The sequence below is a fragment of the Hemitrygon akajei genome, chromosome 11, assembly GCF_048418815.1.
Source record: "Hemitrygon akajei chromosome 11, sHemAka1.3, whole genome shotgun sequence".
Lineage (NCBI taxonomy): Eukaryota > Metazoa > Chordata > Chondrichthyes > Myliobatiformes > Dasyatidae > Hemitrygon > Hemitrygon akajei.
The window spans coordinates 10,787,112-10,799,268 of record NC_133134.1 but is presented as its reverse complement, the minus strand read 5'-3'; the positions used below and the strand labels follow the sequence as shown (position 1 = coordinate 10,799,268).

At 41.9% G+C, this 12,157-nt stretch overlaps 1 protein-coding gene across 1 annotated transcript in view; it reads left to right on the top strand.

The window, feature by feature from the left end:
* The window catches only part of LOC140736324 (uncharacterized), a 134,035-nt gene that overhangs the window by 35,574 nt on the left and 86,304 nt on the right, over positions 1–12,157 (top strand). Inside the window, exons 8-9 of the mRNA XM_073062329.1 lie at positions 1,890–2,031; positions 3,091–3,261. Of these exons, the coding sequence (XP_072918430.1) occupies positions 1,890–2,031; positions 3,091–3,261 (313 nt within the window). The remainder of the gene's footprint in view (positions 1–1,889; positions 2,032–3,090; positions 3,262–12,157) is intronic.

The window sequence follows — 12,157 nt, the reverse complement described above, 5'->3', positions numbered from 1 at the left end:
TAATAGCTTTTAAAAAGTTCTTAAGTCCTGGCGGTAGAATTGTAAAGCCTAATGGCATTGGGGAGTATTGACCTCTTCATCCTGTCTGAGGAGCATTGCATCGATAGTAACCTGTCACTGAAACTGCTTCTCTGTCTCTGGATGGTGCTATGTAGAGGATGTTCAGAGTTATCCATAATTGACCGTAGCCTACTCAGCGCCCTTTGCTCAGCTACCGATGTTAAACTCTCCAGTACTTTGCCCACGACAGAGCCCGCCTTCCTTACCAGCTTACCAGATTGTTCAACTTCTGTTGGTTCAAGTCACCGGCTCTGTCGTTCACATGGTCTAAGAATGATTTGAAGCAGCTACCACTGCTGCAATGCTATCACGTATTTTCTAACACTATGAGTGTATACCTTGCCAAAAATCACTATAAGAATTATTCCCCCCCAGATGGTACCAGTGGCCCAAATTTGGGGTCCTGGCTCACGGACTATATCTCTTATGGTCTTATAAAAGCTCATGTAGTGTTCAATTTTTTTGGAAAGGACTTGCATGTGTACAGTGGACAAGAGATGGAGGGCAACTTGCACAAATGGACTATTTGTTCTAATTGTGTTCCTCCTTATATAATTTTGCTTTTTATGTTATGTCTCTAATTCTATGTGCTTGTGTTACTGCTGCAAGTAGGGGTCTCGTTACTACTGGTTATAGATGTGATGATAATCTCGACCTCAGCTGAAGCCTAATTCATGTGAAAGAATAAATTTAAGAAGTTAGTAATGAATCCCAAAGAGTTTTCCTATAACTTTATCATTCAAGATGTAACACTGAGATTTTAAACCCTTACGTGGTGGATACAGCCTATATCATCATATGCAACTTGCTCTTCACCATTTAGCACTTTACAAGGAGTGCTGACACAAGAAAGCAATTTGCATTATCAAGAACCTCTACCATCCAAGCTATGCACTCATCTCAGTACTACCTTTTGAATATGAGGTTCAGAAGCCTTCAGTTCCACACCACCAGATTCAGGAGAAGCTGTTACCCTGAACCATTAGGCTCCTGAACCAGTGTCCATTACTCAGAATTGATTCTATGACCTATAGACTCATTTTCATGGACTCTGTAAAACTTAGTTTTTAGTATTTTTTCTAATTGCATGTTTTGTTTTCTTTTGCATGTTTGGTTGTTTGTTAGACTTTGTTTATGTATAGATTTTCATAAAATTGTATTACTTTTTTTCCTGTAAATGTCTGCAAGAAAATGAATCTCAAGAGAACATGTATGTATTTTAATAATATTGACATTGTACTTTGAACTTACCACTGTGTGGGGTAAGAGATTTAAATAGGATCTATGAGAAGATTTGCATGCTCTTTCCATGTGTACATGGGTTTCCTACGGGAGGGTTCACTTGCCGCCCACAGTCCAAAGACACATTGATTTGTAGGTTAATTGGTCATTGTAAATTGTCATGAGATTAGCCTTGGGCGATGTGGCTCAGTGGGCCAGAAAGGCCTGTTCCGCACTCTGTCTCTAAACAAATAAAATAAATTTGAGGGGGATATTTCTTGCTCAGAGGTATTGAGGGCCAGGAATAAACCCACTTTCACTTAATAAGATATTGGGGCATAGCTGAAGCAAGGAATGAGGATTTTAGAAGCAGTTTTAAGATGAGTCAGGTGTAAAGTGACAGAGAGAGAATTATGGAGGTCAATGTCTCTGAAGATGGTGACACAGCTGACCTTGGCAGAGTGAAGGACATTGAAGATCTAAGAACTACCAATGTACCTGGAAGTGTGGAGTAGCTGCTACATTTGTTAATTCTGTTCCAGTGAAAATACTTTTCAGTGATAATTCTCAAAAGGAATAACAATGTAAATTATAAATTCTATTCTTAGGGCACACCAGTGATCCCTTTGCTAACCTCAGTGCTGTATGACAAAACTCAATGGGAAAACCCATTTGACTTCAACCCTTCCAACTTTCTGGATGCTGATGGGAAGTTTGTGAAGAGAGATGCCTTTGCTCCTTTTTCTATGGGTAAGAAGTTTAAATTACTGGATTTAATGTTGGTGGAATTTCCCCTCTGATGTTGGCCCATTGAACAAAGGAACAGCAGTGTCAAGGATAAGCAGTTTCAGACAGTAAAGCAGACAGGTGTGGATGGTGGAAAGTGAGTCATGCAGCGTAGAAACAGGCCATTCAGCCCATAACTCGATGTAATCAATTGATACTGATGGGTGCCCATCACATATTCCTGCCCTTGGACAGTAACCTTCTATGCCAAGATAATCTCAGTGATCACCTATCACTACTTAAATGCTATCAACACCTCTGCTTCTACCACTCTCTCAGGCAGTGATCTTGTCTATATCCCTCAGTTTTATAAACTGTAATTGTAGATTCATAGTTATGCACTCCACAGACACACCTCAGATTTTATATGGCCTCATTCCAGGGGAAACAGACCAAGCTTGTCTTTAAATGGAGCACTTCACGCAGGAAGCATCCTGGTGATCTGCTCACTACCCACTTAATGCTATCACATCACGAAATAAAAAGAGTGAATGGTGGAAATACTCAGCTGGTCAGTCAGCATCAGTGGAGGGAATGGTAACCAAGGTTACCGTTTCCTGTTATTGTCTTTTGGTGGAACTAGGAATACTTGGGAAGCAATGGTTGAAGTTACAGAGAAGTTGGGAAGACTTTGGGGGACAAAGGGAATGTCCATGACAGGGTGAAGATCAAGAGAAGCTAAATGACAAAGATGAAGGTGGTGCTGGCTGAGTGAGTGACAAAGACACATGGGGAGGGAGGCAGATAATCTGACTAGGGGAGGCGAATAAGGATAGGGGAGACAGGAATTAATACTATGGCCAGAATGATGGAAAACACAAGTTAGTTGGAAATGTAAACTGAAAGAAAAAGTAAAGAACATACAGCAAGCCAGGCAGCATCTGTGAAGAAAGAAATAGATTTAATTTTTCAGGTCAGATACCTTGTATTCCCATTATAAAATATTACTGTTCATTGTCTTGGGGTGAGGGTGAATAACTTTGGCTTTTGAAAATTGACATTGTTTGCCACTCTGTTTTGCAGGACGCAGGGCCTGTGCGGGGGAGACCCTGGCCAGAATGGAGCTTTTCCTGTTCTTTACCATCCTGATACAAAGGTTCAGGTTTCAAGCCCCGCCGAACGTTACCAATCTGGAGCTTACATCTGGTGTGGGCTTCACCTCATTCCCAAAGTACCAGAACGTGTGTGCAGTCCGTCGCTGATGCAAACACATCATTTCACAACTTGTCTTGTTTTTCTCTCCTTTTCATTTTGTTTTATATCACTACAAAGTATGCTTCTTCGTCTGTTTTGGTCTGAATTATAGAGGAACAATCAATGGTGAACTAATTGATTAGCCTTTCATCTATCAGGAGTTTTGATAATGTATCTTCTTAATCACCTCGTATGGACCCTGGAATCTCGCTTGGAGGGGGTTGGTCATTAAGGGAAACAAAACCAGGACCTTATCACCAACTTCAACACCTGTTCTCATGCTCTTTTATCATACCAATGCTTCGTTTTGACTTGGGAGTCTTGTAAATTTTTCCTTGCAAGGTCACATATCTTACTAAACCTCTTGCGGAATTTCAGAACATAGTCTATCACACTGACACGCACTGTTAGGTTAGACCACTGCTCTCTGAGTAAGGTCAGAAGTCCCTTGGGCCTAAGGCTGAAAATGAGCTCAAATGGGCTGAACCCCAGTGACTCCTGAATAGTATCCCTCACAGCGAAAAGCAATAGTGGCAATCCCTCATCCCAATCCCTGTCATTCTCCTGACAGTAGGTTTAAATCATGGTTTTCAAAGTCGAGTCAAACCGCTCCAAAGCCCCGTGAGACTCTGGGTGGTATGCGGAGGACACAATTTGTTTAGCTCCCAGCTCAGAAACTATCTGCTGGAATGTGCGTGACGTGAAGTTACTCCCCTGATCCGATTGAATCTCCTTAGGTAAACCTATCAGGGTGAAAATCTTGACAAGTGCCTTTACCACAATGTTTGCTCTTATGCTCCCAAGAGGCACAGCCTCCGGGAATCTAGAGGCAGTACACATAACGGTCGGCACATACTGACGACCAGTCTTCGGTAACGGTCCGACATAGTCCACTATGACTCGGGAAAATGGTTCACTGAATGCAGGTATCGGTCGAAGGAGTGCCCTTGGGGTGGCCTGATTCGGCTTTCCCACCACCTGGCACATGTGACACCTTCTGCAATAATTGGCAATATCTCTCCTCATGTTAGGCCAATAAAATTCCTCATAATCCTATGTACTGTTTTCTTTATTCCAAAATGTCCACCTAAAGGCACCTTGTGGGCCAAATTCAAAATTTCAGCCCTATAAACCTTCGGAACCACGGAGTACAATCACCCAATCCTCATTTGCGGGCACTGTAGCCAGTCTCCACTTCCTCATTAATACTCCATCTTTAATGTATCCCACTGGCTCATTCTTAATTCCCTCCTGAGAGAGAGCTAGCTCTTTTAAAGCCACAATTTCCGCATCTTTGCTCTGTTCCTCCACAAATTCTTTCCTCGATAATGATAAATCTGCCTCGTCCCCCTTACTCTCCTCTAAATCCTGTTCGTACAGGGACGGTAAGAAAGTCTCGGATAAATCGATATTTGGATCAGCAGCCCTTTTTGACATGCTTCTGGTCACTGCGCAGGCGGGGTAAACTTTGGAATTTATGGGCGGGTCCTCAGCAGCCGCAAGCTTGCTCGTTAGCTGAACTGCTGAGTATACATCCCTACCTGCAAGGTCGTTACCGAGTGAAACATCCACATTGTCTATCTGTAGTTCAGACTGCACCCCTATTGTGACTGGTCTAGATACTAAGTCATGTTTCAGAATTATTTTATGCAAAGGTACAGCCTCAGTCCCTTTTCCAATACCTTTTCATCACATTCACTTCACCAGTCTCCGTCTCAGCACTGAATTCCAACACATTCGTTGGGATTAATGACCCAGTGTCTCTCCAGATTCTCACTGGAACCAGGGTTGACCCCTCCTTTACAGACACAAACCCATTTGAAATAAATCTCTCGCGTCCTTCCTGAACTCGGCCTGACCCCTCCTTCCTTAGCGGTCTATTAACAGGCTCAATGCAGGCAGTCGGGGTTGTCGCCTTTCCTTTTCCTTTATCTCTTTTTGGAGCAAAACACCCAGACGCTACGTGACCAGTCTTCCCACAATTAAAACACGTTAAACTAGGGAACTTTCCTCCCGACTGCTTCTCGTCCTCCTTACCTTTTTCGTTAGTCCCCGGCTTACTTTCTGACTTAGCTCTCTCTATTATCCCTACTACCCCTCTGGTAGCTGTTACTTGGAGAAAACTTTACCTTGTGGGTTAAAGCGTACTCATCTGCTAACTTAGCAGATTCTGACAGGGTCTTACCCTCCTTCTCTTTCAGGTATGTCTGTATGTTGTCAGGGATGCAACTTTTAAATTCTTCGATTAAGATCAACTCCCTCAGTTGGCCAAAATCCTCATCCGCCTTTTCTGAAGCGCATCAATGATCAAAGTACACACACTTCTCATAGGCAAACTCCACAAAAGTTTGATTCCAATGCTTCCTTAAATCTCTGAACTTTTGTCGATACGCCTCCGGCACCAACTCATAAGCCTTAAGTATAGCATCTTTCGCTTCATCATAATCATCTGCATCTTCCGTAGACAATGCCGAATACGCTCATTGAGCCTTTCACTTGTACACTTTGTAACAACACAGCCCACTTATCTCTCTGCCAGTTCTGATTCAAGGCCACTTCTTCAAAATGTAGGAAGTACCTGTCAATTTCTGTCTCCTCAAATGGAGGTACCAACTTAAACCTCTCCCCACGGTCTGCCACGTGATCCCCACGTTGCCATTTCTCCCTCTCGAACTGTCTCTGTTTTTCTGCTTCTTTTCTCTGTTTCTTTGCTTCTTCCGCCTCTAACTTAAGTCTCTCTAGCCCAGGGGTGGGCAAACTTTTTGACTTGTGGGCCACAAAGGGTTCTAAAATTTGACAGGGGGGCCGGACCAGGAGCAGATGGACGGAGTGTTTTGGTAATACACCTCATAAGAGAAAATAAAATATCATGGGATATGTAGAAAACATGTGCTTTAATTTCAATTGAAAATGAACAAATGCATTACAACAAAATATCTGTCTTTGAAGTCCCATGGTATTTAGCTATTTATTGAAATGACTTTTAAAACACTGAAAATTAAATGAATAAAATACAGCTTTTCTTAATAGTAACAGTTATTATTTTAAAGCACTGAAAATTCTGTTATCCTTCAAGATATTATCACCATCACTCTCCTCCTGACTGTCTTTATTTCAAAAACGGTAGGAGATGCAGGTTTACTTGTCCGGCTCCTTCTTATTCAATTGTCCCCTGTGCCAAAACTCAGCAACGACCAGTGTCACTGACAGAACAGTGACAGCGCGCCAGTATGCGGAGCGCGTTATTTGATCTGGAGCGCATTTTTTATTTTGAGAACGTACGTGCACCTGCGCACTACTCATGTCCATCACTTAACAGAAATAACATGTAACATGTAAGGCTTATTGAAAAAAATATTTTCAAATGCATTTTTTACATAACACAACGAAGAAACTTATTTTTAATTTCAGTGGGAACAGTGTTGTTGGTCTCCCTTTTTAGCCAGCGCATCAAAGTCTGGATTTAGTTTTGTTGTGGCGATTCTCAGGATGGATCTGAGGTGTTAACAAGGTTTATTAATATAATTTCATCAAGTTCTGCGGGCCGGATTAAAAAGCATATGGCCCACGGGCCGTAGTTTGCCCATGCCTGCTCTAGCCTCATCTGTCCCAGATGTACTTGGACCTCCCCTTTCCCTATAGGAAAGTGCTCTAACACCTCCGCATCAAATTCCTTCACCAAGACATAATATGCAGCTATCTTCCATTGCATTTCTACCTTTGTCATCCCGTTCTTGACCTCTGTGAGTTTCAAGACTTCAACAACTGCCCACAACTCATCCTTTTTAGCTTTCCTTAAGCCCGCAGGGTCTGGTCTTGCCAGAAAATCCATAACATCCATTTCTGCTGCTTTCCTTTTGTTTTCCCCACAACAAAATCAGATCAGGGAACGTACCCCAAGCAATTCAAACAGCGCCCACACAATTTTTGTTCAAATCCCAAACAAAGGCCCCAATTTTGTCACATACCCGGTGACCGGGTTTTTATTAGTAACTGCACAATACAGTACTATAGAATGCAAATATATGAAAAAGGTTAGCAATAATATATAGATATATATACAGAAATGTGGAAATAGGAACCATAACCAGGCTCTTTCAAACCTAGAGGTAAATGGATAGAGTCTTACGATGGTGAAGAGTTCAGTTCAGTTCAGGTTGAGGTAGTTATTTGAGTAACATTGCAGAGAGAGAGAGGCAATGAGAGGTGATGCCGTTGCCATCGATCTTCCTGTTGTCTTCTGACGTTCTGTTGTGGTCATCGACTATGACCATAATACTTACGACCATTCTTCAGTGGTGGAACTATCACCCAGGCAAGGGAGGACACACAAATAATTCCCCACCAGTCGTACCTTTTCACACTGTGAGCCACTGATCGATTTCCCTAAATTGATCCTCCAAAACCCCACCTTCCTTTGGATGCACAAAGCTCGTTCAGTGTCCTGTGGTGTGTCTGTCTGTGTCTGTCTGCTTTTTATCTCCACATGCTGGACACCAGCTGTCCATCAACCGGCTCCACCCTGCTCTTTCTGCAGGAATCTTAACAAGCAAGCAAAGTGTCCTTGGGGAAAAGGTAAACAAGCTGCTAGAAGAAACCATAACATTAATCTTCTCTCTCTCTCTCTCTCTCTCTCTCTCTCTCTCTCTCTCTCTCTCTCTCTCTCTCTCTCTCTCTCTCATTTGTGCTGGACGCCTCCCCCCCTCTCTCTCAATAGCAGCACAGTTCATAGGGTCAGCTCTGGACCCCGTTTCAAGCTCGGTTTGCTCATGACACCACTCTCTGAGTAAAGAAGTCCCCCCTCGTGTTACCCCTAATTCTCAACTCATGTCCTCTTGTTTGAATCTCTCCTACTCTCAATGGAAAAAGCCTATCTATGTCAACTCTATCTATCCCCCTCATAATTTTAAATACCTCTATCAAGTTTCCCCTCAACATTCTATGCTCCAAAGAATAAAGACCTAACTTTAGGTGCTGAAACCCAGGTAACATTCTAGTAAATCTCCTCTGTACTCTCTCTATTTTGTTGACATCTTTCCTATAATTCGGTGACCAGAACTGTACACAATACTCCAAATTCGGCTTTACCAATACCTTGTGCAATTTTAACATTACATCCCAACTCCTATACTCAATGCATTGATTTTTAAAGGCCAGCATACCAAAAGCTTTCTTCACCACCCTATCCAAATGAGATTCCACCTTCAGGGAACTATGCACCATTATTCCTAGATCACTCTGTTCTACTGCATTTTTCAATGCCCTACCATTTACCATGTATGTCCTATTTTGATCATTCCTACCAAAATGTAGCACCTCACACTTATCAACATTAAACTCTATCTGCCATCTTTCAGTCCACTCTTCTAGCTGGCCTAAATATGACAAACAACATTGGATCCAGTACAGATCCCTCATGCACACCACTAGTCACTGGCCTCCAACCTGACAAACAGTTATCTACCACTACTCTCTGGCATCTCCCATCCAGCCACTGTTGAATCCATTTTACAACTTCAATATAAACACTTAAAGATTGAACCTTCCTAGCTAACCTTCCATGCAGAACCTTGTCAAAGGCCTTACTGAAGTCCATATAGACAACATCCACTACTTTACCCTTGTCAACTTTCCTAGTAACCTCTTCAAAAAATTCAATAAGATTTCTCAAACATGACCTTCCACGCACAAATCCATGTTGACTGTTCTTAATCAGACCCTGTCTATCCAGATAATTATATATACCATCTCTAAGAATACTTTCCATTAACTTACCCACCACTGACATCAAATTTGCAGGCCTATAATTGCTAGGTTTTCTCTTAGAACCCTTTTTAAACAATGGAACAACATGAGAAATATGCCAATCCTCCGGCACCATCCCCATTTCTAATGATATTTGAAATATTTCTGTCAGAGCGCCTGCTACTTCTACACTAACTTCCCTCAAGATCCTAGGGAATATCCTGTCAGGACCCAGAGATTTATCCACTTTTATATTCCTTAAAAGCGCCAGCACTTCCTCCTCTTTAATTGTCATAGTTTCCATAACTTCCCTACTTGTTTCCCTTAGCTTACACAATTCAATATCCTTCTCCTTAGTGAATACTGAAGAAAAGAAATTGTTCAAAATCTCCTCCATCTCTTTAGGCTCCACACATAGCTGTCCACTCTGATTCCCTAAGGGACCAATTTTATCCCTCACTATCCTTTTGCTATTAATATAGCTGTAGAAACAGCTGTAAAAGCTGTAGGATTTATTTTCACCTTACTTGCTAAAGCAACCTCGTAGCTTCTTTTAGTTTTTCTGATTTCTTTCTTAAGATTCTTCTTACATTCTTTATATTCCTTGAGCACCTCATTTACTCCATGCTACCTATATCTATTGTAGATCTCTCTCTTTTTCCAAACCAAGTTTCCAATATTCCTTGAAAACCATGGCTCTCTCAAACTTTTAACCTTTCCTTTCAACCAAACAGGAACATAAAGATTCTGTACCCTCAAAATTTCTCCTTTAAATGACCTCTATTTCTCTATTACATCCTTCCCATAAAACAAATTGTCCCAATCCACTCCTTCTAAACCCTTTCACATCTCCTCAAAGTTAACCTTTCTCCAATCAAAAATCTCAACCCTGGGTCCAGTCCTATCCTTCTCCATAATTATATTGAAACTAATGGCATTGTGATCACTGGACCCGAAGTGCTCCCCAACACATATCTCCTTCACCTGACCTATCTCATTCCCTAACAGGAGATCCAACACTGCCCCTTCTCTAGTTGGTACCTCTATGTATTGCTGCAAAAAACTATCCTGTACACATTTTACAAACTCCAAACCATCCAGCCCTTTTATAGTATGGGCTTCCCAGTCTATGTGTGGAAAATTAAAATTTCCCACAATCACAACCCTGTGCTTACTACAAATACCTGCTATCTCCTTACAAATTTGCTCCTCCAATTTTCGCTCCCCATTAGGTGGTCTATAATACACCCCTATAAGTGTTACTACACCTTTCCCATTCCTCAATTCCACTTAAATAGCCTCCCTAGACGAGCCCTCTAATCTATCCTGCCAGAGCACCACTGTAATATTTTCACTGACAAGCAATGCAACACCTCCCCCTCTTGTCCCTCCGATTCTATCACACCTGAAGCAACAAAATCCAGGAATATTTAGTTGCCAATCTCACCCCTCCTGCAACCATGTTTCACTAATAGCTACAACATCATATTTCCAGGTATCAATCCATGCTCTAAGCTCATCCACCTTTCTTACAATGCTCCTAGCATTAAAATAAATGCATTTAAGAAATTCTCCACCTCTTCCTCTCTGTTTATCTCTAACAATCTTAAAGATGAATTGATATCTCGCCATCCTGTACTGGACCTTAACAGGCTCTCTGGTTTAGCCATTCGCTTTGACATCGGTCTGTCAGAACAGGAGCAAGAGCAGTGCTGGGGATTCCCTGGCTTCTATCCTACCTACCCTCTTGCTCTGCCAACCTTGTCATTTGCTCCATCTGACCCTTCGCCGATCTCCTCACTGGATAACATGGAAAACATGCATTTGGGCAGGTAACACTTCTCAGTTGCTGAACACAAAAATTTAATGGAACATGTTGTATGACCTGTACAAAAAGGAGGGGTTACATCTGACCCAAAGGGGTCCAATATCCTAGCACACAGGTTTAATAGAGCAGTTAGCGAGGGTTTAAATTAATTTGGCAAGGGGTGGGAACTGGAGTGATAAGGCAGAGAAAAGGGAAAACAGAAATAAATCAAAGATAGCGTGCAACAGAGATGATAGAGTGAACAGGCAGGAGATGAGGCATAATCACAACCAGTGGGATGAGTTACAGGGCAATAGAGGCATGGTGCAGTTAGAACAGAAAGCAAGAACGACTGGACTGAAAGTGTTGTATCTGAATGCATGTAGCATAAGAAATAACATGGAAATTCAACTACAAAGTGGCAAGTATGACATTGTGGCCAACTCTGAAACTTGACTAAAAGGATGGCTGCTATTGGGAGCCGAATGTCCAAGGATATACGGTGTATCGGAAAGATAGGTTAGTAGGCAGAGGGGTTGGTGTGGACCTATGTATAAGAATACTATTAATTCATTGGAATGGATGACAGGATCAAAAGGTGTAGAGTCTCTATGGGTTGAGTTAGAAATGGCAAGGGTAAAAGAACCCTAATGGCAGTTGTATACAGGCTTCCAAACAGCAGCTGGAATGTGGATTACAAATTACAGCAGGAGATACAAAAGGCGTGTCAAAACGGCAATGTCATGATAATCATTGGGGATTTTAACGTGAAAGTGGATTGGGAAAATCAGGCCAGTACTGGACCTCAAGAGAGAATTTGTAGAATGTCTAAGTGATGGCTTTTTGGAACAGAGTGTTGTTGAGCCCAGTAGGGGATCGGCTGTGCTGGATTGAGTGTTGTGCAATGATCTGGAGGTGATAAGAGAGCTCAAGGTTAAGGTACCCTTAGGGAACAGTGATCACAATATGATCGAGTTTACTTCAAAATTTGGGAAGGAGAAACTAAATTCCAATGTGTCGGTATTTCAATGAAATAAAGGAAATAACAATGGCATGAGAGGGGAACTGGCCAAGTTTGACCGGAAAGGGACACTAGCAGGAAGGACAGCAGAGCAGCAATGGCAGCACTTCTCTGCGAAAAAGTATGAGGGAAGTGCAAGACAGATATTCCAAATAAGAAGCAATTTTTGAATAGGAGAAGGACACTACTGTGGTTCACAAGAGAAAAGAGAGGGCATACAAGGAAACCAGAGATGGTGGGAAGATAGAGGATTGGGAAGCTTGTAAAAATTTGCTGAATGAAATTAAGAAGATCATTAGAAAAGAAAAGATGGATTATGAAAG